This window comes from Carcharhinus amblyrhynchos, chromosome 13, assembly GCF_965287045.1.
Source record: "Carcharhinus amblyrhynchos chromosome 13, sCarAmb.v2.hapA, whole genome shotgun sequence".
NCBI classification, from domain to species: domain Eukaryota; kingdom Metazoa; phylum Chordata; class Chondrichthyes; order Carcharhiniformes; family Carcharhinidae; genus Carcharhinus; species Carcharhinus amblyrhynchos.
In genome coordinates, this window is record NC_137336.1 from 44,354,532 (window position 1) to 44,382,190 (window position 27,659).

The window sequence follows — 27,659 nt, forward strand, 5'->3', positions numbered from 1 at the left end:
TTTGGGGAGCTAGGTAGCCAGGTTTACCTCCATTGATATATGTTATGGCATGGCATCCAGTGAATAAGGCAGATGAGTTGACAGCACAGATAGATACTAAGTAAATGATACTGAAACATACTTAAGGGTAGGACTGGCAGCTCAACAATCTTGTTTACAGGATTTGTAGACAAGGTAGAGCAGAGGATGATTGCAATTTTTTTGAAAGGAGAAATCATAGCTGTGAGGTAAATCAAATGAGACCAATCACTGCTGAGGCCTCTAATCAAGGGGAAAAAGAACAAATATGTTGACAAGTTTTGGAGAAATACAAAAACAATGTGGCAGTAATTAATTGAGATGAATTAATATAAAATGAATGGAGGCCACAATTCTTGAAAAGTGTTCAGCTTTTTTTTTTAAAACTAGAGCATGTACTATAGAAGGGACAGATATGGAATTAGATTTAGGAAATCAAGCTGAGCAGATGGTAAGAGTATCAGTGGGAGAGCAGTTTGATGGTAGTGATCGTACTTCAAGTTAAATTTAGCTTAGCACAGACGAGGACGAAGATAGACCAGGAATTAAAGTCTTACATTGGGGAAGGCCAAATTTACAATGCTGAGGTGTGATTTAGGAATGGCAAAGGGAAACAACAGTACAAAGATAATTCAGTTAGAGGAAGAGATGGAGAATTCAGAATAAATGTGTCCTCAAAAGAAAAAGAGGAAATCCAAAAGGGCCAAAAATGGGAGTTTATATCAGGCACTGAAAGCCTAGAGAGCCTGAAGGAGTTAAGGTGGTGAAATAAAAATAAAAATTAGGAGAGCAAAGGGAGGGAATGAAAAAAAATTGACAAGTCAAGGAAAACCAAAAAAATGTTTTATAAATGCATAAGAGGATAACCAAAGGAAAAGTAGGGGCTATTAGAGGCCAAGAGTGAACTGTGTGGAGGCATTGGAGGTGGGCATAATTCTCAAGATACATTTAGTGTTAGTTTTCACAAGGAGGATGATGACACTTAAAATTGTGAGAAAGACTTGATAAAATAAACATAGTAAAAAGGGAATATTCAAAGACATCTTATTATACAATAAATTGCCATGTCCAGATGGAATATATCCCAGCTATTATGGGAAGGAAAGAAATCAATCTCAGAATCTACAGTGCAGGAGGCAGCCATTTGGCCCACTGAGCGTCATGGACAACAATCCCACCCAGCTCTCATCTCAGTAATCCCACATATTACCCTCCTAATCCCTCAACACTAAATGGCAATTTAACATGGCCAATCTAACTGGCACATCTTTGAGGAAACTGGAGCACCTGGTGAAAACCCACACAGTCACAGGAAGAACCCACACAGATAGTGACCCAAGGCCAGAACTGAACCTGGGTCCCTGGCGCTGTGAGGCAGCAGTGTTAACCACTACCACTAAATGGGAAATGTTCTATCATTTTCCAATCATCTCAGTTGTGCAGTGTCAGAGGCTTGGAAAATACCCAACATTGGGAAAAAGAGATAGACCAAATAATTACAGGTTGTCAGTCATATTTCAGTGGTAGACAAATTTTTGAAAAATTCAGGGACAGCATCAATCAGACGCATGATTAATCAATGTCCATCAGCATGGACTTGTTATGGGAAGGCTGTGTTATGAGGAGTTAACGAGGGTCAATAAGTCACACACTTGATGTGGACTACATAGATTTTAGCAACTTTTTTGACAAGGCCTCACAGATACTGGTAAGAAAAGTAGAAACTCAAGGTATTTAAGGAGAAGTGGCAAGTAGGATCCAAGTATGACTTATTTGGGGAGAGTGAAGAATCCATGAGTGTTCATGACTGGAAGGTCAATTACAGTGGGATTCTGCAGAGTGCAGTTCTATGTCTGTTTCTTTGCACACTGCATACCATTTATTCAATAGAAAACTATGCATATCCACAATTACCCATAATCTTACCTGAACAAACTGGCAACCCTGCATTTGATTGTTGCACCCTTTGACTTTAGCTCCCAACCCACATTACCCAAATTTTCTGAATTTTGTGGTTAACTGGGAATATCTACAATTTGAAGAGAAATCCATTGTGTCTATATAGTGAAGTTGTTTCTTAGCTATCCTTATGCTTGTGGCTATAAAGAATTTGTAAAATGAGGAAAAAAATCCTCAAATCTTTTAAGCAAATAAAAATAGCCTTGAAGCAATGTTTCCTTGAAAATTTTGTGATGTGTGGGTTTAGATATTTATGGTCCAATTCTAGATTTGTGTCATGATGTGGAGATGCTGGCATTGGACTGCAGAAGACACGATATGAAGTCTCACAACACCAGGTTAAGCCCAACAGGTTTATTTGTTGCATGAACTTTTTGGAGCACTGCCCCTTCATCAGGAGAGTGTCCTGTGATTCATGTCTTGTGTAGCCACTTGAAGCTGGAATATTCCTGGCACAGGGGGCTGTCCATTTCTGCACAAAGGCAGTCCTTCATGTCAATATTAAATTAAGTGTTGAGATTATATTGCCAAAGAGAGTGCAGGTCACCAGATAACTGGCCTGCACAACCACAACAACATTGTTGGAGTCTTATATAGCCAATCCTTCAAGGCTAAGTGGGCTAAAAACCCAGACTTCAAGTTTATTAAATGCACTAAGGTTCACTGGAGCTTGGTTGATTTTATTTCTTTTCAGTCTTAAAGACTTAATCCAAGGAATGTCAACACTTGGTAGGAAATGATTTGCAACATACCAGCATGCATCTTATTAGAGAAAAGGAGGATTTTTTCAAGCTCAGTCGTAATTTCTTAGTTTCAGGTAGGTTTCTCATCTTTGATTTTACTAAATGCTTGGCTTACTGCCACAAAAACCAGTTCACATTTTAGAATTAAAACACTGCAGGATAGCTAAACCAACCAATTCACCTTTTTTTATATTGGTTTGAAATGATTGTTGATATACTTAAATCAATAAAAGACAAAATTAAATTTTCTTATGCAAATTATCTGTATCCCTAGTTAACTATAAGGCTGTCACTTACAAAGAATACCATCTTAGTATCTTTCAACAACTCAATAACATTCACTGCCAGTCATTATGTTCCATACTAACCTGGAATTTTTGAACACACTCCTGTCCTCTTGGGTATAACTCCGGTTAATAAGCAAAGCACTCAAAATGCATTCAGCATTTATGGACCACTATGATACTGAATACTGCAGTAACCAAGTTCAAGACCGGAACCCATTTACAAATATAAAAACAGCATTCCATTTTGAAGTAGATTCAAATGCAACTGTCTCACTCCAAACACTCAATGTCACCCATTAATGCAGTGGGCCAATTGGTGTGATCCTTAGTTCAACAGTGTAACAATGAAAAACACTTTTCAACTGTTCGAAAATGGTTAATTCTGTAGTAAAGCTGGAGTAAAGGTTTCCTGCACTCAGTTCATTCACTTCTTTCTGTCAGCCCCATCTTTTTAAAGATGCTATTACTACCTAAATCGTGCGTTTGCTATTGCTTCATTACCATCAAGTTGAGGTGGAAATAAGTTCTTTTTCCACTGAAGAAACGTTTAGATACATCAGGTCAGACACCACATCTAAAATAACAATGTAGCAGGGGTGGGGGGAGAATTTCATTCCAGGTGGTTAATTAACCATTACTCTTCAAACATTAGTGTACAGGATAGTTCAGCTGAATTAGATTTTACTTGCCTGACTTCATACTAAAAGTTGCATGTCATCAATTATCTACATTGAAAAAACGAAACTGTAAATTTTAAAGCAAAGTCACGTAGCTACTAACCTTTCATGTTGCTCTTGGATTTCTCAGTTTGCTTGCCTGTAGGGGTTTGAGCTTGCTGCCCTTGCCCACTTGAAGAAGCTGCCTGTTGTGCTGCCTTTTGCTTCAACATTGTCCAGTCAAAGGTATAGTCATACTGATGATTTAAGGTTCTAAACCAAAAAGTACATATTTAAGTGCTTTACAATCAAATCTAAAAAATATTGAGAATCTTATCAGCAATTTTCTGGGCCGCTTTTACTTTTAAATCATGCACAGTTTTTTTTAAACTAGCAGTCAAAACCCCAGGAACACAAAAATATTCAAAATAGTCACCTAGTATTCAACTGACTTCATGGAAAAGAATGTCACAGTAAAGGATGGGATATTAGAGATAGAGGTATTAAAAATTTTAAAAAAATTCTTAAAAGGCAGGCAAGCACTCCAAGTCAAAGAGTCATCTTGGATGGAATGCATCCTAGATTACTTTGAGAAGGAATGAGAAAGCCGAAGTAGTTCAGGTCACAATCGTCCAAACCTCATTAAATATCAAGAGGGGCCAGAGGACTGCAAATTTTACACGATGTTCAAAGGGGAGGAGATGAACCCGACAACTAGAGGGAAGTCAGCCTCATGAATGTGGCATGGGAACATTGAAACAAGAACTTGGGATAAAGTTATCGCTTGGAAAGATACAAGTAAATAAACAAATGGCCAGCATGGATTCAAGTGTAAATCAGTGTAAATTACTTTGAATTTTCTGATGAAATAATGGAAAGGATTCCTTTGGATAATGCAGTTGATAGTGTATATGATAGTCAGAAGATATTTGATGGAGTGCCACATAATTTATTATAAAGACTGAAGCCCATGGAATTAAAAGGGAGAATGGAAAGGTGCACGCAAAATTGGCCTGGGTGGGATTGTTGGTGGGGCAGGCTCAATGGGTTGATTGTTCTTTACTAAAGAGGCCAAGCAATTGTTATTTTTACAGACTGGAGCAGAACCACTGTTCTTTTGACACATTAACAACTCGAACATAATTTCCAAATGTGAACGAAATAAAAAACAAAATTAGTAAGCACAGGACAGTATTAGACTTTGGGAGGATAAAGAGGCAGAAATTAATGCAGAGAATTGTGGTGTGATACAGTTTGGTAGGAATACATTAAATGGTGTAACTGTAAATGGGGTGCAAGAACACAAATCTTTAAAAAAGATGAGAACACAAGTTGTGGAGGCTGTTTAAACAAAAAAGGAACTTTACTATCTAGCTTTGGCTTATAAAATTAATGCTAAACCTGGAAAGCACTGGTTAGGCTCCAGTTGGAGTATTCCAGCTGATTTGTTTAGAAAGGACAAAAGACCTGAAGGGGTACAGTAAATTTCACTAGAATAGTACTAAGGATGAGGAACTTCAGCTATATTGAGATGGAAAAGCTGGGGTTGTTCTTCGAGTCGAGGTCATGAGGCGATTTGACAGATGTTCAAAATGATAATGTAAGTAAGGAGAAATGGTTTCCCAAGTAACGGAATTGTTGGTAACCAGAGGGTGCAGATTTAAAACAAATGGCGGAGCCAGAGGCAACAAAGGGAAAAACATTCGAGTTATGGTCTGAAATGTATTGCTTGAAAAAGTGATATGCAGATCAGATAGCCTTCAAATGGAATTGAATAAATAGAATCCTTATAATGTAGAAAGAGGCCAATCAACCCATCGAGCTGGCACCAACAACCCCACCCAGACCCCACCCCTGCAAATCCAGATATTTACAATGCCCCTGACACCAAGGGTGAATTTAGCATAGCCAATCAACCTAATCCATATCTAGAACCACAGACTCCCTACAGTGCAGAAGGGAGCCATTCAGCAAATCGAGGCTGCACCAATAACAATTCCACAAACCTTATCCCTGCCAGCCCACATATTTACCCCACTAATTCCTCTAACCTACACATCTTGGTACAGTAAGGGGCAATTTAGCATGGCCAATGCAGTTAACCTGCACATCTTTGGACTATGAGGGGAAACCAGAGCACCTGCAGGAAACCCACGCAGACACAGTGAGAATGTGTGAATTCCATACTGACAGTGATCCAAGCCAGGAATCAAACCCAGATCCCCAGAGCTATGAGGCAGCAGTGTTAACCACTGTGCCACACTCTTTGGACTGTGGGAGGAAACCTGAGCCCCCAGGGGAAACCCACACAGACAAGCAGAAAACGTACAAATTCTATACAGTCACTGAAGGCCAGAGTTGAACCCAGGCCCTTGGTGCTGAAGCAGCAGTGCTAACTGCTGTACGACCCGTGAATATAGTTGAACGCAACAAATTTTTAGGGCAAAGGTCAAAATGCAGTGGTGTGGAACTAATTGGGACACAAGCCAAATGCTTCTTTTCCTGCATCATTCTATGATTCTAAGTCCTTTCCAATGTGTGGAAGATGAGATGACATCAATTTATCCAATTATACATCAAGACAAATTGTAGAACACATTAGTAGCAAGATAGGAAAGCAATCTCTTGGTCAATTCCCAAATACTCCATTTTATGATATATCCAAAAAGTGTAGAGCTTCACAAGTCACCTGAAAAGAATGCGGAAAAGCTGTCGAAGATACATGTAATCTGGTGCTTCTTCAAAACGTAGTCCACGACAGTAGTTCAGGTACATTGCAAACTCAGCAGGGAACCCCTAATATGGAAAAGTGAAAGCGTTAACTTTCTACTCAACAGGAAAGGATCACAATCCCCTTGCTAAAGCATTTGATAAATTTCAATTTTCTACATTATCTTCCTATGCCAGCTCCATCCAAGAGTCATTTAACACTGCAAGTTACTTAACGTGAGAATACAGAGGTTAATCCCCTTTACCTCACTTTGTAATCTGGTAAAAAGGTGTTTGGGAAAAGTGTCAACTGTTCTACATTAACATTTAGAGGTTCATTAATATTCACTTGAAGTGAATAATTATCAAGTTATTTTGTTTAACCAAACAGGAACTTTAACTAAACCATTAACATGTCAATTAAAGGAAGATTTGACTATAACGATGTTCAAATAAATACAAGGAGCATTCATTTACCAAAACAGGAATAACAGAATTTTAGTCACTCAAAGACAATATACAACCAGGTTTGATGGCTTTTGGAAAAGTTTGGAGTTCTTATATAGTTGCCCGCTGTCTGATTTGATACTTGTCGCTGGTTAAATGGTGAGCTCTTAAGACACATCTGAAGCTGGCAGAGTTAAGAACCAACTGTTTCCACTGATCTAACTGCTCTCAACTGCCTTTAAGGGTTATGGGGAGAGGGCGGGAATGTGGAACTGAGCCACGACAGATCAGCCATGATCTTATTGAATGGCGGAGCAGGCTCGAAGGGCTAGTTGGCCTACTCCTGCTCCTATTTCTTATGCTCTTATGTTCTTATGTTTAACTGCTTCAGTTGATCTGGCCCTGGCTCTAGAGATGTTCTTCTGAGATGGATGTTGCTCTGGCCTTTAGACTTGCAATGACCTGGCAAGCTTCTTACATGATGATTGGTCTGAGGTTGTCAACAACAGCAAATTCAAATAGGATAGGCTCTTAATCACTGTTCTCTGGAGCTGTGATTTCGACGAGTGGCTGCCTTTTGGTGAGTGTGCTGCATTGTAATTACTATATTTTGACTTAATTGTAGTTCGAGAGGGTTTTTTGATTATTTTGGCGCTCCGTAGCGGGAGATAGGCGCGGGGGCTGCTGGGAAGGGAGAGCAGGAGTATAAAAAGGCCAAGGTAGATAGCGGGCAGCGTCAGGAGCGGGCAGCGGAGTGAGGCGGGAAGCAGAGTGAGAGGTAACAGGGCTTAAGCTCACTGGGCTTGGGCGAGCGTAGGCTTGGTAACAGGAATTAATAGGACACCTTAATAGGGGGCAAACATAATGGCAGGGTCTAGGGTTACACGTGTTCACTGTGTTCGTTGTCATATGTGGACATTTCTGGAGACAGCACATCTCCCGAAAACACACATATGTGGGAAATGTCTAGAGGTGCAGAGATTAAGGGCCCGGGTGAGGCAGCTGGAACTGAGGCTGGAGGATATGTTTTTAGTTAGGGAAAATGAGGAAATAATGGATAGGGACAGTAACACTGAGCAGATACCAGGACCTGGGAGGAGAGATGGATGGGTTACAGTTAGGAAGAGCAAAAAGAAAAGGAGTCATAGCACTAGGACCGCCCCAGAGGAATTACCCCGGAATATTAAGGGTGGGGTGACAGCTGGGGTAGAGAAGGCAAGGGAGGGAGATCAGAATACCTCGGAGGAAAGGAAGAGTGCAGGGTGTGAGATAGTGGTGGGGGATGGGAGAGTCAAAGGGATTGACAGGCGGTTCTGTGGGCAAAAGCGGGACTCCAGGATGGTAGTCTGCCTCCCTGGAGCAGGGGTACAGGATGTTTCAGAAAGGGTAGAGGGAATTTTGAAGGGTGGAGGGACCGAGTCTGATGTGATAGTGCACGTAGGAGAGAAGGATGTAGGAACAAAGTGCAGGGGGGACATACGTAGGCAGTTCAGGGAGTTGGGGGCTAGGCTGAAATGTAGGGCCTCCAGGGTGGCGTTCTCTGGGCTGCTGCCGGTGCCTGGGGCTAGCAGGGCTAGAAATAATGAGATACTCCAACTCAATGCGTGGTTGAAGGATTGGTGTAGGGCAGAGGGTTTTAGATTCGTAGACCACTGGGAAGTCTTTATGAAAGAGGGGCAAATATATAAGAGGGATGGGGTACAGTTAACTGGGAAGGGTGTGCATATCTTAGCTGGAAGGTTAGCTGGAGTGTTTCGGCAGGGTTTAAACTAATATGGAGGGGGGGGTGGGGATGTGGACGGAACTGGGATTGGGGATAGGGTAAGCCCGGAGGGTAGGAAGAAGGATCGGATTGTTTCTGAGGGTCTTCGGTGCATGTGTTTCAATGCTAGGAGTGTGACTGGCAAAACAGATGAACTGAAGGCAATAATGTTCGAAAGGAAGTTGGAAGTGGTGGCGGTGACAGAGACTTGGTTAAAGGAAGGGCAGGACTGGCAGTTGAATGTTCCTGGGTATAAGTGCTTCAGGCGTGATAGGGGTGGGTCGCTGAGAGGTGGGGGAGTGGCGTTGTTAGTTAAGGATTGCATCATAGCAGTGCAGAGGGAGGGAGGTATAGAGGATATAGGAATCGAGTCGCTATGGGTGGAGTTGAGGAATAGGAAGGGAGATGTTACTATGTTGGGTGTGTACTACAGACCGCCCAACAGCCCGAGGGCTGTGGAAGAAGGGATAAGCAGGGACATTCTAGATAAGTGCAGGAAGAATAGGGTGGTGGTAGTGGGAGATTTTAATCTCCCCGGGGTAGACTGGAAGGTGCCGAGATCAGAGGGTGCTGACGGGGAGGAAGTTGTACAGTGTGTAATGGAAGGATCCCTGGAGCAGTATGTGGATAGCCCGACCAGAGAGGGGGCTATACTGGACTTGGTTCTGGGGAATGAGCCTGGGCAGGTGGTTGACGTTGAAGTAGGAGAGCAGGTGGCTAACAGTGACCACAACTCTGTCTGGTTTAAGATATTAATGGATAAAGATGAAGCCTGTCCTAAGGGGAGGGTGTTAAACTGGGGGAGGGCTAGATACAACCGGATTAGGCAGGATCTTAAAGATACGGACTGGGGTAAGCTGTTTGATGGCAGGTCGACGCTGGGTATGTGGGAGTCTCTCAAGGGAAAACTAATATCTTTGCAGGAAAGGCACGTGCCGGTCAAGAGGAAGGATGGGAAGGGTAGGATTAGAGAGCCGTGGGTAACTAGGGATATTGAGGACCTGGTCAGGAGGAAGAGGGAGGCGTACATTAGATCTAGGCAATTGAGGACAGAGATAGTGTTAGAAGAATACAGAGAATGTAGGAGAGAACTTAAAAGGGGCATCAGAAAGGCAAAAAGGGGCCACGAAATGGCTTTGGCGGGTAGGATTAAAGACAATCCTAAGGCATTTTACTCCTATGTTAGAAATAAAAGGATGGTTAGAGGGAAGATTGGTCCTCTCAGGGACAGAGGAGGGGAACTATGCTTGGAGCCTGGGGGAATGGGGGAGATCCTGAATGAATACTTTGCGTCAGTGTTCACACAGGAGAGGGGCCTGATGTCAGGTGCTGTGCTTGAGGAGTTTGAGGATCCGTTGAGGGATATAGTCATCACGAGGGAAGAGGTGTTGGGACTTTTAGACAGTATAAAGACGGATAAATCTCCGGGGCCTGATGGCATCTATCCCAGGCTGCTAAGGGAGGTGAGGGATGAAATTGCTGGGCCTCTGACGCAAATCTTTGTCTCTTCTTTGGACACAGGTGAGGTCCCAGAGGATTGGCGCATTGCAAATGTAGTACCGTTGTTTAAGAAGGGTCAGAGGGATAACCCAGGGAATTATAGGCCGGTGAGCTTGACTTCAGTTATAGGCAAGCTAATGGAGAGGATCCTCAAGGATAGGATGTATGAACATCTGGAGCGCTGCAATCTGATCAGGGATACACAGCATGGCTTCGTTACAGGGAGGTCGTGCCTTACGAATCTAGTGGAATTTTTTGAAGAGGTGACAAAAACGGTTGACGAAGGACAAGCCGTTGATGTCGTCTATATGGATTTCAGTAAGGCGTTTGACAAGGTCCCTCATGGTAGGCTGATAGAAAAGGTGAAGGCTCATGGGATACAAGGCCAGGTATGTAGATGGGTGGAGAACTGGCTTGGGAGGAGGAGACAGCGAGTAGTAGTGGAAGGCTCCTTTTCCAATTGGAGGCCTGTCACCAGTGGTGTGCCGCAGGGCTCGGTACTTGGACCTCTTCTATTTGTGGTATATATTAATGACTTGGAAGAGGGGGTAGGTGGTGTGATCAGCAAATTTGCTGATGACACTAAGATGGTTGGATTGGCAGGTACTGAGGAGCAGTGCCTGGCAATGCAACAGGACATAGACAGGCTGGTAGATTGGGCAGATAGATGGCAAATGGAATTTAATCCGGAGAAGTGCGAGGTGATGCACTTTGGCCGGAATAATGTGGAGGGGAGTTATACGATAAAAGGTAGAACTATCCGGAGTATAGATACGCAGAGAGACCTGGGGGTGCAAGTGCACAAGTCCCTGAAGGTGTCGGTGCAGGTGCAGAATGTGATGAGGAAAGCGTATGGTATGTTAGCCTTCATAGGAAGAGGTATAGAATATAAGAGTAGGAGTCTGATGTTGCAGTTGTATAGAACGTTGGTTAGGCCTCACTTGGAGTACTGCGTCCAGTTCTGGTCGCCGTACTACCGGAAGGATGTAGAGATCCTGGAGAGAGTGCAGAGGAGATTTACCAGGATGTTGCCTGGTATGGAAGGGCTGTCTTACGAGGATAGATTGAATGAACTTGGGCTGTTTTCCCTTGAGAGACGTCGGCTGAGGGGGGATCTAATAGAGGTTTATAAGATTATGAAGGGGATAGATAGAGTAAATGGTGGTAAGCTTTTTCCGCTATTAGAAATGGATAGAACGAGGGGTCACGGGCTTAGGGTGAGGGGGGCTAGGTATAAGACAAATATTAGAGGGCAGTTTTTCACGCAAAGGGTAGTGGGGGTGTGGAATGCACTGCCGAGTAAGGTGGTGGAAGCAGGCATGCTAGGGTTGTTTAAGAGCCACTTGGACAGCCATATGAGCGGGCTACATATAGGGGGATATTGTAGGCCTTACTAAACATTGTAGGCTTGGGAATACGTTTTGCCTCAGGGATGTTAGTCTTTGCCTGTTTAATAATGAATTTTTTTGTCTCCACAGGCATTTAAGTCCAGCAAGGGGCATGCATGCAGCAGGTTGTAGTGGGCTGCTCTTGGACGTTGCTTCGGGAGTTGCCTATTGCTTCATGTCGTTAGTGTGCTTAAACTGGACCATCTCAAGGGCAACATGACAGCTCAGAGACTATCTCTGTTGCTGTGCGGACACATGGATTTGGGCCTGTGTCCGTGGGAGTTTGCACGTTCTCCCCGTGGTTGTGTGGGTTTCCTCCGGGTGCTCCGGTTTCCTCCCACATCCCCCCAAAGATGTGCTTTTAGGCTGATTGATTGGGTACTAAATTGTCCCTAAATTGGACCTCCCTGATCCTTGCACGTTAGGTATAGACTAAAATCATGAATAGGTCACTGAGACAGTGGGATGGCAGCGCGGGCTCGTTGGGCCGAAGGGCCTGTTTCCCGTGCTGTGTTGTTCTTTGTTAATAGCTGATAGTCTTTTTTGAACCGACAGGCTATTAAAATGCAAAAGACTATTACCAAGGCAACCCTGATGCTCGGTCCTCAAAACAAATGTTGCAATTTTGAGTCTGTGTGTACTTTGCACCCTGGCACCGAACTCCAAACCAGCTTTAAGGCACCACACAATGTTTTCTTTCCCTCTAGTACTTTTACAGTTCTTTACAACCATTCTTTACAAATTCAACTTCACAACACTTAAGACAGTACAAGCTTGGAAGATCTATTAACATACACAATGCAAGACTTCAATCACTCATTTCCAGGATCACCACTGTTCAAAATGCCAGTTGATCTCAATTCAAACATTCAGTTGGAAGATTTAAAAAGGCAGTCAAGCACAATCAACATTTTAAAAAGATGACATTAATACCAGATTCAAACTTAGAAACAAGACATACCTTACACAAAACCTCAACTGGTGTAGACATCTTCTTCTCACTAATCTTCTCATATTTTTGCTTCTTCGTGGCTGCCTGTGGAATAAACATTTTAGAATGGCTCAAAGTGTACAAAAGGACTTGAGCATTAAACATCTTATAAACAAAGCAGAAAAGTACCTGTTGATTAGTTCTGCAGGTCAATCAATTATGCAACACTAATATCAAGTGCAACATTTACTTTAAAATAAAAATCAACATTTATATGCCGAACAAGTCAGGGTCTGCCTATTAATACTCATGTTAATCATTTGGGCTTAGTCAGTTTGCATATATTTAAGCTTTTGTTGTATTCTTATTGTTTAACCATCTGGGAAAGACTGTGCAAGTAAAAAAAATTACAGTCAAGGTTCATGATAGAAATATAAATACTTTTACTGAGCTACATTTTCAGAACATTTTAGTGAAGAAAGACTGGGGCAAAGCAAATATTTCAAGATGGCAACTGGCTCACCTAGGACCCTATGGGTGCCAAGTCACAAATCTACACAGAAGTCAAAGGAAAATAAACAAGGGCAGAAAGTGGTTGTCTAGATGGCGTCAATTACTTCATTACATGAGCAATGATGACTTCAAAATATATGAACGGTGTAATGGCAGTGGCATATAAAACCATTACCTGGTTCAAATTATGTCCAAAATATCACTGCATGCAGTTACAATAGGTGTAATATGTGATAAAAAATTAAAGATTCAGAATTATGATAATATAAAAAAGCAAGCACCACTTGCAGAAACCTTACGCCATATACTTGAAAACAACATTTACAATTTCTCTCATGGAATATACTGGCTATTGCAACTACTTATACTGGTATCTTCAATTAAATATTTTAAAAGTAGATGTGTTTTTGCAAAATGTTAATACTTTTAATTTATTTAGCAGTAACAATGCCTTTTTTAAAGAAAGGACTGCATGATTTGATTTAGTCAAAACCTTCCGATCCAAATGTTTACACAAGCTTTGAATAAATGCTTGAAATATGCTTATACAAATGTAGTCTATAGTGAAGTACTTGCAAACTACAACTTTACCTTCCCTTAAACCTACTGATATTGGAAAAACCAAGCAACTTTTTTTTGTATTTAAATTGTAAACAGCAATTTGTCCTACAGCGAGATGTATTTACCTGTCCTTAAACAAGACGAGGTGCTTTTGGTATTCACTAAATGCATAAGGTATTCCAATCCCATAGAATATGGAGGTGCATAGAAAGACAGAACAACTGAACTGGAAATTATTTGAGGGGTGCAAGGGAGAGGAAATGTTGTGAAAGTAGGGTAATGTGGCTTAGCGGATAATGGCTGAAGTTGAAAGAAGTGAAATCTAGTGAAGGACAAACTGTAGGACTAGTGGATAGGTCACATCTGCACCTGGTCCATATTCCATCATGATTCCAAAGATACTGGTGACTTCATTACTCGCTGATCGGTAAATACTAAATATGCAGCAATTGATAAGCACCTTCTTACGGACCAAGTGTCGAGAACCTCTTGTCTCTGAGGCAGTAAGCCAAATACAATGGCTTTGGAAAGAAATGTTTATACCTGTTTTTCTGCAAGCGAATTGGGTGCTCAAGGACAAAAACTGTACTACAATTGCACAGATCTTTGATGAGGCTATATCTAGAGCACTGTGCATTGGTTTGGTTCTATATGCCAAGGAAGTTATACTTGCCTTAGAGGCTTCCTAGCAAAGGATCACTAGATTCCTCGTGATCCTTGGATTGTCCTATGGTGAGAAATTGAACAGACTGTGCTACGTTCTCTGGCAGCATGGAAAATGAGAGCAATCTCATCAAAACATTAAAGATACTAGGGAGCTTGAAATGGCAGGCACTGAGGGGGCTGCTCCAGTCATTGGTGATCCTGAGCATGGGGCCTTGGAAGTACATCATTTAGGGAGAGATATTTATTCATTCAAAGCACCGTAGATCTTTGCAATTCTCTGTCCAGAGGCTTGTGGGTTCTTCATCGAGTTAAGGTTGAGATTTTTTTTTGGTCTCAGGGAATCAAGGGGGATAGAAAGGAGAAAGGAATATCGAGTGAAGATCAGCCATAAATCTAGTGAATAGCTGCAAGCTCATAGGGACATGGTCCACTCCTGTTACTAATTCTTATGTTAATTTTTTCAGCTGACTGATTTGAAAATGCTGCAATGCGAGTTTCCTCTGGATTTACCTTCAGTCCTTGCCAAGGAAGGCTCGTTCTGTTGAAGTACATCAGTACATATCCTAGAGATTCCATATCATCGCGACGACTGGTGGAAAAAAGTTAAATGTCTTAGGAAGTTGCAAAACAAGAAGCTAGTAATTAACTGTTTCACTTTGAAAATACTTGATTTTGCTCTCAATAACATCCACATTAAGTGAAGTACCATATAGCAATCTCCATTCTTTTGCACTCAATAGTTGCCTTAAATGATTCGGAGACATGCAACCCATCTTGGATTCTGAACCAGATACCCCAAGCCAAGGAGAAGTTATCAGCTGGCATTTCACAACCCACATCACAGGAGCAACTTCCGGGTCAAAGAGGAAACACAGTCGTAAAATGAACAGTATCTTTGAACTTTGAAGAGTTTACAGGCATTTAGTTGACCCGATTACAAAAAAGAGCATCTGTGCTCCTTTCTAAACTAATTAAGCAGCTAGTTTGTGCCAATCTACTAACAAAGTCTCACTTGATTATCCCATTGACTTTTTCAACTCCTAATAAAAAGGAGTAATATCAGTTTTTTTTTGATCCTTTATTTTTGTAACTTGTTAACTTTCCCAACATCAATTTCATCTTTACGTCAAAGAAATGCCACTTTGGCATTATAAAATCACACTATTTTCCAGTTGAAAAATAACTGCTATAGTCAATTATTGCTCAAGTCAGCAGACACATTAACCACACTCTGAACCAGTGGTAAGCTTAAAGATAAATCTCCACTGTTTTCAACAAGCCATGAAACACCACCCTCATGCAACTCACATCTCTCAATTTTGGCTAGGAAAGCAATAAAACCAAGAACAATAATTGTCCTATGCACCAATTTTATTTAGTCCCTGCACTTCAACCATAGGACAAAATGAAAAGAATTGTCAAATAAAAATGATACAAATTTAAAGATACCATTTACTAATTCCAATCATTTTAAAACTAGATTTAAAAAGTGACCCCAATAGTAATGTGCACTATAACATCTGTACCAACCCAGTGCACGCAATGCACTTTTCAGATGATATGCAGAATATCCTGTGCTGTCTCGACTATTTGAGGCAATTTAGATGCAGTGCAATTGGGTATTTTATTTTTAAAATTAAATCAAGTCGGCATAAACAAATACAGCTAAAAATCAAACATTTCCATAGAATACTTCATAACATTCTTCAACTGACAACCCTACATATAGCCTGAAGTTAGTAAGCCATTTACAAAAAGTATTTCTAAGGTTTATGTAACCAAGGAAGCTTTGTTGGGTATAGTTAAAATATAAAAAAAGCAACCTTCACATCTCTCAATGAATCTTAAGTGTCTTTACCAGATTGTTGGAATAAATTGACTATAATCTATCCCATTGACAATTTCCCCAATAAGAGGAAGAATGTAATTAAGAAGTAGTTTGCTAACTGGTTATGCCTCCACATACTATTACATTCTTTGGTTTAAAGGCTATGAAATAACATCCACTCAACTGTGATTTTATTCTGCAAAGGAAGACGTTCTGCCAAAATTGTTCAAGGGATTTTTTCAAAATGTTTGAACACAAGGAAATATTGCAATTAGGCAACATACCAAAAATCAGATGCCAGACTGATGTAGCTATAACATGTGTATGCTAAAGAGTGGAAGCAACTTACAACAGTTAGAGCTAAACAATCCCATAACCAACGATCAGATCACACCTCTGCAGTCCTGTCACAATCAAGAATGGTGGCTGACAATTAGGCAGCCTGTACTTGCATGAATATCCCATCCACAATGATGGTGGAGCCAATCACAGCAATACAAAAGACAGGTGGTAACACTTGGAATGATTTTCAGCCAAAACTGCCCAGTGGATGACCCATTTTAGTTCACAGCATTCAATTCACTCCATAAGATAAAGAAATGGCTGACTGCATTAGACACAGGAAGGCTATGGATGCTAGGAACATGTCAGCTGCAATGAAGATTAATGCTCCAGGATTACCTCTTCCCTTAACGATGACATTTCAGGTCAGCTACAACATTGGGATCTACTTGATCAAGTGGAAAAGTACATGTTGCTCAAAAAAAAGGACAAATCCTATCCCACCAATTACTTCTTCAATTTACTCTTTCAGCAACTGATGGAAGATATTTCTGACAGTGCTTAACATGTTACCATTCAGCAGCATTTAGGTTCTGCCAAATACACTACTTCAGGCCTCATTACATTGCTGGCTCAAACATGGGAAAACATTGTGAAAGGAGATCGAGTGTCTTAGTCATCAAGATAGCAGTTGGCTGTGTAAAACTAAAATTGATGGAAATCTGGAAGATTCACTTCATCTGGCTGCAGTCATATCAACAGAGAGCAGGCCAACCATCTCAGACCTACTGCAGGAGTTCACAGGTGGTGTCCCGGAGTCAACCACCTTCAGCTGCTTCCACAACGATCTTCACCCCATCATAAAAATAAGTAGGCATCTTTGCTAATAACTGCAGTGTTCAGTTCCATTCAGGCTCTTCAGACATTGAAGCTGTGTACAAATCTGTAGCAAGACCTGGACAACATTCAAGCTTAGGCTGTGCCAGACAAAAACCATCTCCACAAAAAAGAATCTCAACAATCTCCCCATGACATCCTAGGGTGACCAGGGGCAAGAAATTGAACTGGACTTGCCACACAAACACTGTGGCTGCAAAAGGTCAAAGACTGGGAATTCTGTGGAGGCTGACTCACCAAAGCCTTTCCATAATCCACAAGGGACACTCAGAAATGTAATGGAAATTTTTCCACTTGCCTGGATGAATACAACTCAACAACACAATGCATACTAAAACAGCATACAGACAGAGCTAATCAATCCCACAACAAATGGATCAGACCGAAGCTCTGAAGTCCTGCCATATCCAGTACTAAATGGTGAAAAATTAAACTGGAAGAAGTAACACAAATATCCTTACTGATAGCATTTGCAATCAACTGCAGCCAGAAGTGTCAAGTGGATGTTCCATCTTGTTTACCTCCTGAGATCTTGAGCATCACAGCTGTCAGTTTTTAGCCAATTCCATTCTCTCCAAATTATATCAAGGAATGGCTGAAGGCACTGGATATGCCCTGGTATACCCCATCCACAAAAGCAGGACAAACCTAACTCCACCAGTCTCTACCCAAATGCAACAATCCTGAACACCATTTAGGCTTGAGCCAATACGTGGTAAGTAGCTTGTGGCCACACAAATCACAGGCAATGACCATCTCCAACAAGAGAGAATCCAACCATCTCCCCATGACATTTAATGGTATTACCATGGATCCTCAACAATTAAGATCCTGGGGATTCCTGTGAACCAGAAACCAAACTGAATATACAAAACATGGCCAAAAGAGCAGAGGCTGGAAATTTACCAAGTAATTCAGTGACTCGTTAAAGCTTGTCACCATCTGCAAAACAAGGCTGACACAATGGCACAGTGGTCAACACTGGTGCCTCAGCACTGGGGACCCAGGTTCAATTCTGACCATGGGGTAACTGTGGTGTTTGCATGTAATCCATGTCTGTGTGGGTTTCCTCCCACAGTCCAAAGGTGTGTGGATTAGGTGGATTAGCCATGGTAGCTACATAGGATTACAAAATAGGGTGTGGAGTGAGCCTGGGTAAAATGCTCTTTGGAGTCAGTGCAGACTTGATGGGCCAAATGGCCTCTCGCAGCTCTGTAGGGATTCTATGATTCTGTCAGGAGCACGATTGGCTTTTCACTTGCCTTTGAATGTAACTTCTAACAACTCAAGCAGCTTGATGCCATGAAGAACAAAGCAGCTTGAATGACACTCCCTCTGCCACCAAAATCTACTACTTCCACTACTGACACAATACTGCTGCAGTGCACTCCAGGAACTCACCAAGGCTTATTTGACAGCTTCTCCTGAACTCACAACCTCTACTACCCACAAGGAGTAGAGGATGCATGGGACCATCAATCACCACCAAGTTTTCCTCCAAGCCTCTCACCATCCAGACTAAGAACTATATTGCCATTCCTTCACTATTGCTGGTCAAAATCCTGAAACTTCCTCCCTAGCAGTACCGTAGGAATAGTTTACCACTACCATCTAGAGGGCAATTGGAAGGTGGCAATAAATGCTGGCTTAGTCACCCCTTGAAAGAATGAAGTAACAATGCAGAATAAATTATCGTGTGATTTGCACTCTATTCATTCAGTCCCTGCATCAAATCAGCATGGGTACCGTGTACAGCAACAGGTCAAAGTCTCTCCAATTGGAGCCTCCATCTTAGAAGAAAGAGCAGATGGCGTGGGAAGTCAGCATCACCAAATTCACTCCCAAGCATCAAAAAACAAAGAAAAGTATGCTTGGCTCTCCTGTGCCGTTCATGGTGAACTAAAAACAACTTTCTATCCTTACTCGATCCATGTCCCTCTATTCCCTCCCTATTCATGTACCCATCCGAATGCTTAAATGTTCTATTGTGCCTGCTTTCATCATGTCCCTTGGCAGCACGTTCCAGACATCCAGCTCTATGTGTGAAAAACTTACCCTGTACATTTCCCTTAAACTTTTCCTCTCTCACTTTGAACCTGTGCCCTTTTGTAATTGACACTTCCAATCTGGAAAAAGACTTCTGACTATCCACCTATCTATGCCTCAATTTTGTAGACCTCTGTTGGGTCTCTCCCCTTAATCTCCGTCTTTCCAGTGGAAATAATCCTAGTTTATTCAACCTCTCCTCATGGTGAACCTTCTTTGCCACTCTTCAAAGCAATCACATCCTTTTGGTAGCGTGGGGACCAGTAGTGCATGCAGTACTCCAAATGTGGCCGAACCAAGGTTTTATAGCTACAAACGATTTCCCAACTCTTGCATTCAATGCCCTGGCAGATGAAGGCAAGCATGCTATACACCTTAAGCTTGGCCACCTGTAACGCCACTTCTAGAAAACTGTGGACCTGCACAATGTTTCTAATGGTTCTGCCATTTACAGTATAATTCACACCCAAGTTCAATCCAAAATACATCACCTTGCATTAGTCCTGATTAATTGCGATCTTCCATTTCTGTGCCTAAGTCTCCAATTTATCCATATATCCTGTTGTATCCTCTGACAATCCCCAACACTATCAACAACTCCACCAAACTTTGCATCATCCACAAACTTACTAATAAGACTCCCCATAGCTTCCTCCAGATCATTTATATTTATATACTACAAACTGAGGCCCAGCACTGATTGCTGCGGAACACCACTAGATACCTTTCTCCATTCTGAAGAACATCCTTCCATTGCTACTCTCCTATAACCAAGCCAGTTCTGTATCCATCTGGCCAGCCCACCCCAAATCCTATGCAATTTTAGCTTTTGTACCAATCTGCCATGTGAGGCCTTGTCAAACACCTCAAAAGTCTATACATCCATAGCCATTCCCTCAATCATCTGTCACCTCTTCAAAAAACTCAAGTTGGACATATGACCTTCCCTGTACAAAAACGTGTTGCATATCACTAACTAGTCCATTTTCTTCCAAATGTGCTTATATCCTGTCCCTCAGTATCTTCTCCAATTGCTTTCCCACCATTGACATCAGGATCACTGGGACATAATTTCCTGGATTATCCCTGCTTCCTTTATTAAGGAAGGGAATGACATTGGCTATTCTGCAATCCCCTGGAACCTTGCCTGTGTTCAAAGAGGATATGACCATATCTGTGAAGGCTCCAGCTACTTTTTCCCTTGCCCCCCACAGTAACCCAGGATAATCCCATCCGGCTCCGGAGACTTGTCTACCTTAATGCAATTTAGGATAATCAACACTTCCTTCTTTGATATATTGATATTCTCTAGACATTCATGTATGTATCCCTAACCTCAACATCCTTCATATCTTCCTTCTTGGTGAATATTGATAAAAATTAGTTAAGGATTTCACCCACTTCCTATGGCTCCAGACTTAACTTTCCTCCATTGTCCTTGACTGCATTTACTTCTTGTTAATAATATATGCATTAAAAAGCCTTGGGATTCTCCTTGACCTTATTTGCTAAAAGGTACGTCATGGCCCCTTTAGCCCTCCTAATTCCACATCTAAATTCCTTCTTACTTTCACTGTATTCTTCAAGGGCTTTGTATGCTGCTTCTTTCCTTTTGAAGCTTACAATTTCCCTGGTCATCCATGGTTCCCAAATCCTGCCACTTCTATCTTTTGTTTTTGCGAAGATATGCCTGTCCTGCATTTCATCCAATCTTGACTTGGTACTATATTACCATTCCTTTACTGGCACCAAACTCCCTCCCAGTTGAAGTACTTAAACCACAGATTTGAGAAGACAGCTCACCAGCAGCTTTTCTGAAGGGATGGATAATAAATGCTGGCTGTGCCACAACACATTCAATGGACGAGAAAAGGTTCTGAACAGTTTCTCTACCAGCTACAAGTATCTAAAACTTACAGCCACTTTGAACTCAACATTGCTGTCATGACCTCATTATCTTATAATACCTTCTATCTCCTCAATCACTGCAAGGTCCTCCTGCATCCTATCCCATAAAAACACCAAGATTACATTTATATTTCAAATTTCCCACTTCGTGGTTTTGCTCTGTATTATACCACTGCAATTGCTGATTTGCTCATTCATTGTCTCGTCCTCAAAACATCCCCTTCCCCCATCTAAGGTCACTAAGGTGTATATCTTCATTCCCTTAAGTCAGAGGAATAAAACTTGAGTATTTCCTGCACACAACTGGTTCAGCCATCTGTCACTGGTAAACGATAAACTCCACTGCCCTGACAAAACTGCTCCAAGAGTGCCTTGTGATGAAAAATCAACCTGAATTTTCTCCCAGAACTGTACCCTTACATCTCAGCTAGTGTCTACCTCATTCCAACAAAAGCAGCGGATTAACAGATTAATTTGTCACCAGGATAGGGACCATCCATTCAACTGCTGCTCCCATTGCTCTGAACATCCATCCCTTACAATGAAAAATAGCAATAGTTTTAATATGAAAGACATCATTGAATATCTTACCTCTGTTCAATACCTAGATGTGCATTGATGCTGGCGTAACGTGCTGTTCCTGTAAGATTTTTGTCTTCCCTGTATGGTATGTGTTGTCTTGTCCTGTTGTCACGATATTTTTTGGCCAAACCAAAGTCAATCAGAAACAGCTGTAACATGAAGTACGGGACAATATAAAGTGCAAGCCAATATTAGCTTCAATTTTGCAATTGATGATTCATTTGCCTAGCTAAATTGAAAAATTACAATACTGCAAAACTAGGCTACAGTGGGGTTTGTCAGCAGGCAAAGGAGTGCAAAACAGGAAATTCTAATTAGACATAGCTTTATTCAAGATATGACTATTCTCACTCAAGCAAGTAATCATTCCCATTGTTGGCACTCACTTGGTTGTCCTAAACTATCACCCCTCCCCCCCAAAAAAAACACTTCACCTCAAAATATTATTTTCTTTGGGAAAGACAATAGCATACATTATGACAAATCTAAAAAATACTGAAGTCAAGAAAAATGGGCCTAATTTAGTGATCAAGTGTTTCGATTTTCAGGAACAAATATTTTCCTCCAAACCCTTTAAGTCCTTTGTCTATATGGTTTCCAATTTGAATAAAAACATATTTACTAATAGAGAGGATGTAAACTAAAGCTGCATGGTAGTTGAAAGTAGCAATGTGCTCTAAAATTGAAAAACTGGCACATAAGAATTTTTTCTTCAAGTATTTTGAAAAATTTAAACCAATAAAACAAAACTTGCATTGAATACCCCTCCTCTTTAAGGGGTGTTGATTCATGTTGCTCACTTGACAAAGAGAGGCAGGATGGGGTCATCTGGGCTGTGAGGAAGCCAAAGGCTGCCTTCTGTGGCCTAGGGGCTACATCAATAATTCTCCTGTTAGGAGATAATCTCTTTCCCTGCCTTAATATCCTAAATACTCAACAATAACAAAAAGAGATAATAACCAAAACTTAACTCTTTCATTTCTGCTTGTGCAGCTTGCTTACATATTCAGAAATTATGAAAAAGAGAATGATAAAATTACATACCGAGGTCACTTGCATTTTATATGATTAATGTGTATTGACTCTTAGCATTTAGCAAATCAAGGAATGACATCAAGTGGATTACAATGGTCTTTCCCTCACATTCATCCAGGTAATAGCTCCACATCCTCAGTCATCCAAGTAATATCTTCACATCAAGCTCAACTGGCCTACAGTTTCAATATGCATTCATGCCACCTAGATTTAGTATTTCTGTCCATGGTTAGCTGCTGAAGCCCCAAGGTCACCTTCCTAATTCTGTGATGGCTGAACAGATGAAACATGTCACCCATTCAGCACAAAGCTGTACACACCAGGGGACTGGAGATTGGAATTTGAGATTAAAATGATCTGTTGTTGGCATCCAGGAAAACAGCTAAGGTTTTGAACCACTGAGCAGTGATTCACGTTGCATGTATGAGCAGGTTTCGAACCACTGAGCAGTGAATCCTGTTGCACGTATGAGAACTAAGGAATAGAACTAGGCTCAGTTCCAATTCCATGTTCAAATAATCTAGCCCAATTATCATGGTTTAGATTGGCACCAAAAACAGATACTTGGCTAAACAAAGTGAATGGTAACACTGGAATCAATTTTATACCAGACATACAATCTGCACAATATTCAGCTCTAAATTTTGTTACAAAACTGTCATTCTTCAGCTCAATTACTTTTTTCTCAAAAATGCAACACTAGTCATAATCAATTGCGTATACCCAAGGATTTAGTTAAGATCAATAATATTTAATTGGGCAACCAATACTTTAACCCAATATTTCTGTTAATATCCTTATCACATATTATGCCACTTAAGTTGTAGATTTACATTCTGGCAATTGGGTAGCAACATTAATGTACATAAACAAGTCCAGACTATGAGGCTGCAGACTCTTCCATTCCACATGCACTACTGCAATAGTAAAACCAATCTTTATTTTGAATGACACGAGTACTGCTTGCTGATATGCTAGAAATTTCCAATGGCCTCATTAATCTTCACTATCCATGTCAATTTAAAAAAAGCTACCGCTCATTTGTTCTATGGATCTGAAGTAGAATTTCTCCATGGATGGAAAGGATAGGAATGCAATATGGTAATTAATCCTCAACTTGTAAGAACGGATATAAAGAGTTCAGGAATATGGTTTGTTTCATCAAGGCATAAATGTCTCCCAAGAACCACAGTTGCTTCAACTGAGAGACTGCACTGCGTCAGCTAGTCTGAATGTTGCTTGAGCACCACTGATACACAAATTTCAGTTTGTCATGGGTGTATTAAATCCAAATGACAAATTCTGCGTGAGGTACAGATTGTTAGTAACCGACACAGCTATACACCCAAATTATGAAAGATCAGTCTGGACTCACCAACCAAGAAAAAATTGTTGCATATCTTTAATAGTTAATAAGCTGAAACCATTCCAGTTTAAAAGTTCATTCAGCTATTTTAAAAAGCTTTTTTACTGTATGAAAGGCTTATCTGGTGCTGTACTGAGTGATTGTGTTTGCTGGACTTCCAGCAATAGCACATCAACCCATAACGTTTTGACTTGGGTGAAAGTGCCAGTTCAAAGATGTAAGCACCAAACCAAGTGAACCAGAATAATGACACTTGAGTGGATGGTGCCATTTTTCAAGGTGAGATTTTAAATCGAAGTCCCATCTGCCCTTTCAGATATTTGTCAAAGATCCTATAGCATATTTCAGAGCTAGCAATTAGAATCATACAATTCCTACAGAGCAGAAGGCCATATGGCCCATTGTGTCTTCAGTGACTCTCCAACAGAGCATCTTACTGAGGCCCACCTGCCTGCCCTATCCCTGTACCACCACATATTTATTCCTCTAATCTCCCTAAATTACACATCTTGGCACACTGAGGGACAATTCAGCATGGCCAATCCACCTAACCTACACATCGTTGGACTACGGGAGAAAACCAACACAGTTCCTAAGACTGAAATCAAATCCAGGTCCGTGGCACTGAGGCAGCAGTTCTAACCTCTGTGCCACGAGGCCACCCCACAATGATTTCATGGTCATTTGACTTGATTCTAGATTTGAACCTGGAGCCCCAGAGCATTACTCTGGATCTCTGAATTACTAGTCCAGTGACAATATCACCATGCCATCACCTCTGGTCAATACTCATCCTATAATCTAATTAAGTTTTAAAAAAATCTGGTCATTAGCATTGTTTCTTTTGTGCAAATCAACTGCCAGGTTTTCTATATTACAATAGTAATCACACTTCCAAGTATTTAATTGGTTGCAAGAGGCTTTGGGCTGTCTTAAGATTGCGATAGGAGCTAGGTCAGTGCAAGTATTTTTTCTTAAGAATGGAAGTTTTCATTCAAAGTATTCTGTAAAGCTAACTTTACCAGGGATCTACAACGTATCTTAATTTTTCAAAGGGTAGAACATTAGCTAAAGTGATTTCCTGCAATTTGCAGTTCTAATTAAATCAATTCAAATCAAAGTTTACATGCACACAACTTATTTTTTTACAAGCGTCATCTTTGGTTCAGTGGTAACATTTTTGCCTGAGCTAGACAGTTATGGGGTCAAGCGTCTTTCCAGAGAGATGGATGAATGATCCAAGAGCAGAGGTAGTGTCATTGTTTGGATGAGATGTTAAATTGAGGTTCTCTCAATGAAGGCAAATCACCACATTTGCACTGTCCCAACTGAATTTGACTGGTCTCCAGGTCAACATTTATCTCTTAATCAAATATCACTAAAAAAGATGTTGTGTCATTCAATAGTTGATCTGTGACTTAATGCGACTTACCAACTGTTCACATGTACCTATGGCTAATAAATCAGTCAGTTTTTAAATTAATTGATCTTCCATCAATTGCTATTTTCAGAAGACAGCTTAAGTGTTTCCTAATTTCATTCCAAATAGGTCCAATTCTAAATTTGAGTACACCCCTAAATTCTAGACTTCCCAAATAGTGGAAGTAAGTTCCTTATGCACTCTGCTTCCTATAATAACTTGAAAACTTCCATCACATCATTTTGAAGACTTAAATTTCATGGAATGCAACCTTAATTTAGTTTCTTCCCAATTTAATGCTTCAAATCCAGGTATCACGTTGCAATCTCTCCAAGGTCAATATATCCTTCCTAAGGTGCAGTGCCCAGAACTGTTCACAGTTCTCCAGGTGTGGCCTCACAGGGCTTTGTATTGTTGAAGCATGACCTCCACCCTCTTGTCTTCAAGACCTCTAGACGTTCACTTGATCAGTATTGCAATTTTATTCTTCAATCTAAATTGCCTGCAATGCCTCCTATCTTTATATAATCAGTCAATAAATTATTTTTATCTTGATATTTGACGATTGAGAAATTTAGAAAGACAAAAAAAGGTCCATTTCTACTTAATCATCTGTTTCACATTTACCTTGTTATTAACACAAGGTGACAAGGATAATTAAAAAGTTGAACAGAGAACAAATGGTTAACTACTTTGCAGGTCTCTACCAAGGCCACAACTTTCCAAAGTACTGGGGTATATTAAAACTTTTAAAACTTCTGAAAATTCAACTGGTTTGTGATCTGCTAACATGGAGTGTGATAAGTCAGGGTAGTCTTTTACCTTCCTGTTGACTAAATAATCTCAGTTCTATTATTCCCTTAAAGGTTACTCAAGTAAAATCACACTATGCTTAGTCACCCTAAAAAACAAACACTTACACATTTTGGCTTGAGCAAGCATACATTTCAAAGCTTTACATTGGAATTTGTATCTCAAGATAGCTTTACAGTTATTTAAAATAAAACCATTCATGGAGTGCCAATTCAGTTCTAAAGCAAATTCATCATAGTTTGTCAGTTAAATTTATTTCTAAAACCACAATTTCAAAAAAATGTGCAGGTCAACATTAATATGAGTAGTCAAATTATCCGCTCAACTAGGATCACTGACAAAACATTTGGCATCAAAAGATATGCAATTATTGAGAAGGGTTTCTTTCAAAAATCATGAAGCTAAAAGCTTACAGTAATATTGAAGGATCCAATATTGCATGCAAGAGCAAAAGTTGCAAATTTAAGCATGCAAAAAAAATTTTCATTTACCCACAATCTACAGCAGTCATTCCCAATCTTTTCAGTAACAGCGCACTTCAATGAGACAAAAGTCCACGATACTCCCACATTTGTCTAGCTGAATCCATTGCTCAGAAGCCTCACATTTACTATGATTCCATCTCCCTAGAGTTTTGCAACATAGTGCATACAAACTAAGTAAGGATCAAATGCGTCATTTCAAATCCACCATAGAATACACCAACTTTGACAATGAGCAACAGTCACTTTCAAAATCTGTGCAACTCAGCTATTCATAGCCGGAACTGGTTCCATACACAGCACTCTGTTCAGGCCTCTGAATTTCACTTTACGAACCAGTTGCTTGGTTTCTAGTGAAAACTATCGCATCATCTCAATTTCACCTATTCAGCCACCTGTGATTAGAACGTTCAGGTTTTGGGAACAAAAGACCGATAACTCACTTGCACGGTACTTGATGATTAATTTTATGAGTTGCAAGTTTAGTTGGATTGAATATTTTAAGATGAGACTATGTTTGTTTTACATTTGATTTCCATTACTGTTGTACGAATTTTTACAGCACACTTGAACAGTTCTCATGGCACACAAATCTACAGAAACCCCTTAATTACAAATCTGTAGTCAAAAATGAATAAACAGTGATTTAACTAATGTTGCACACGTTAGGAATACAATGCTAGAGTACCATTAGCTGCATCAATCATATATATTTTTAATTTGCAAGAGCATAAATTAATTTCAGAAACCAATCAGAAATGGAACTATTGGTAGGGTGAAATATGATAAAGATAAACCAATTTGAATAAAGTTGACTCCAAATTAAGACTGCACCACTGCAAACCTGTATTCATCTTGAT

General features: G+C 40.5%; 1 protein-coding gene across 3 annotated transcripts in view; it reads right to left on the reverse strand.

Moving 5' to 3' along the window:
- csnk1a1 (casein kinase 1, alpha 1) overlaps positions 1–27,659 on the reverse strand; it is a 53,910-nt gene that overhangs the window by 4,381 nt on the left and 21,870 nt on the right. For 2 of the 3 annotated variants that reach the window (XM_080201618.1, XM_080201620.1), the window contains 5 exons: positions 21,693–21,832; positions 14,651–14,729; positions 12,431–12,505; positions 6,353–6,459; positions 3,788–3,936 (listed from right to left, as the gene is read on the reverse strand). In XM_080201618.1, coding sequence (XP_080057744.1) covers positions 3,788–3,936; positions 6,353–6,459; positions 12,431–12,505; positions 14,651–14,729; positions 21,693–21,832 — 550 coding nt within the window. Of the gene's footprint in view, positions 1–3,782; positions 3,937–6,352; positions 6,460–12,430; positions 12,506–14,650; positions 14,730–21,692; positions 21,833–27,659 lie in introns of those variants that run through there. The other variant, XM_080201619.1, reaches the window with a different exon arrangement.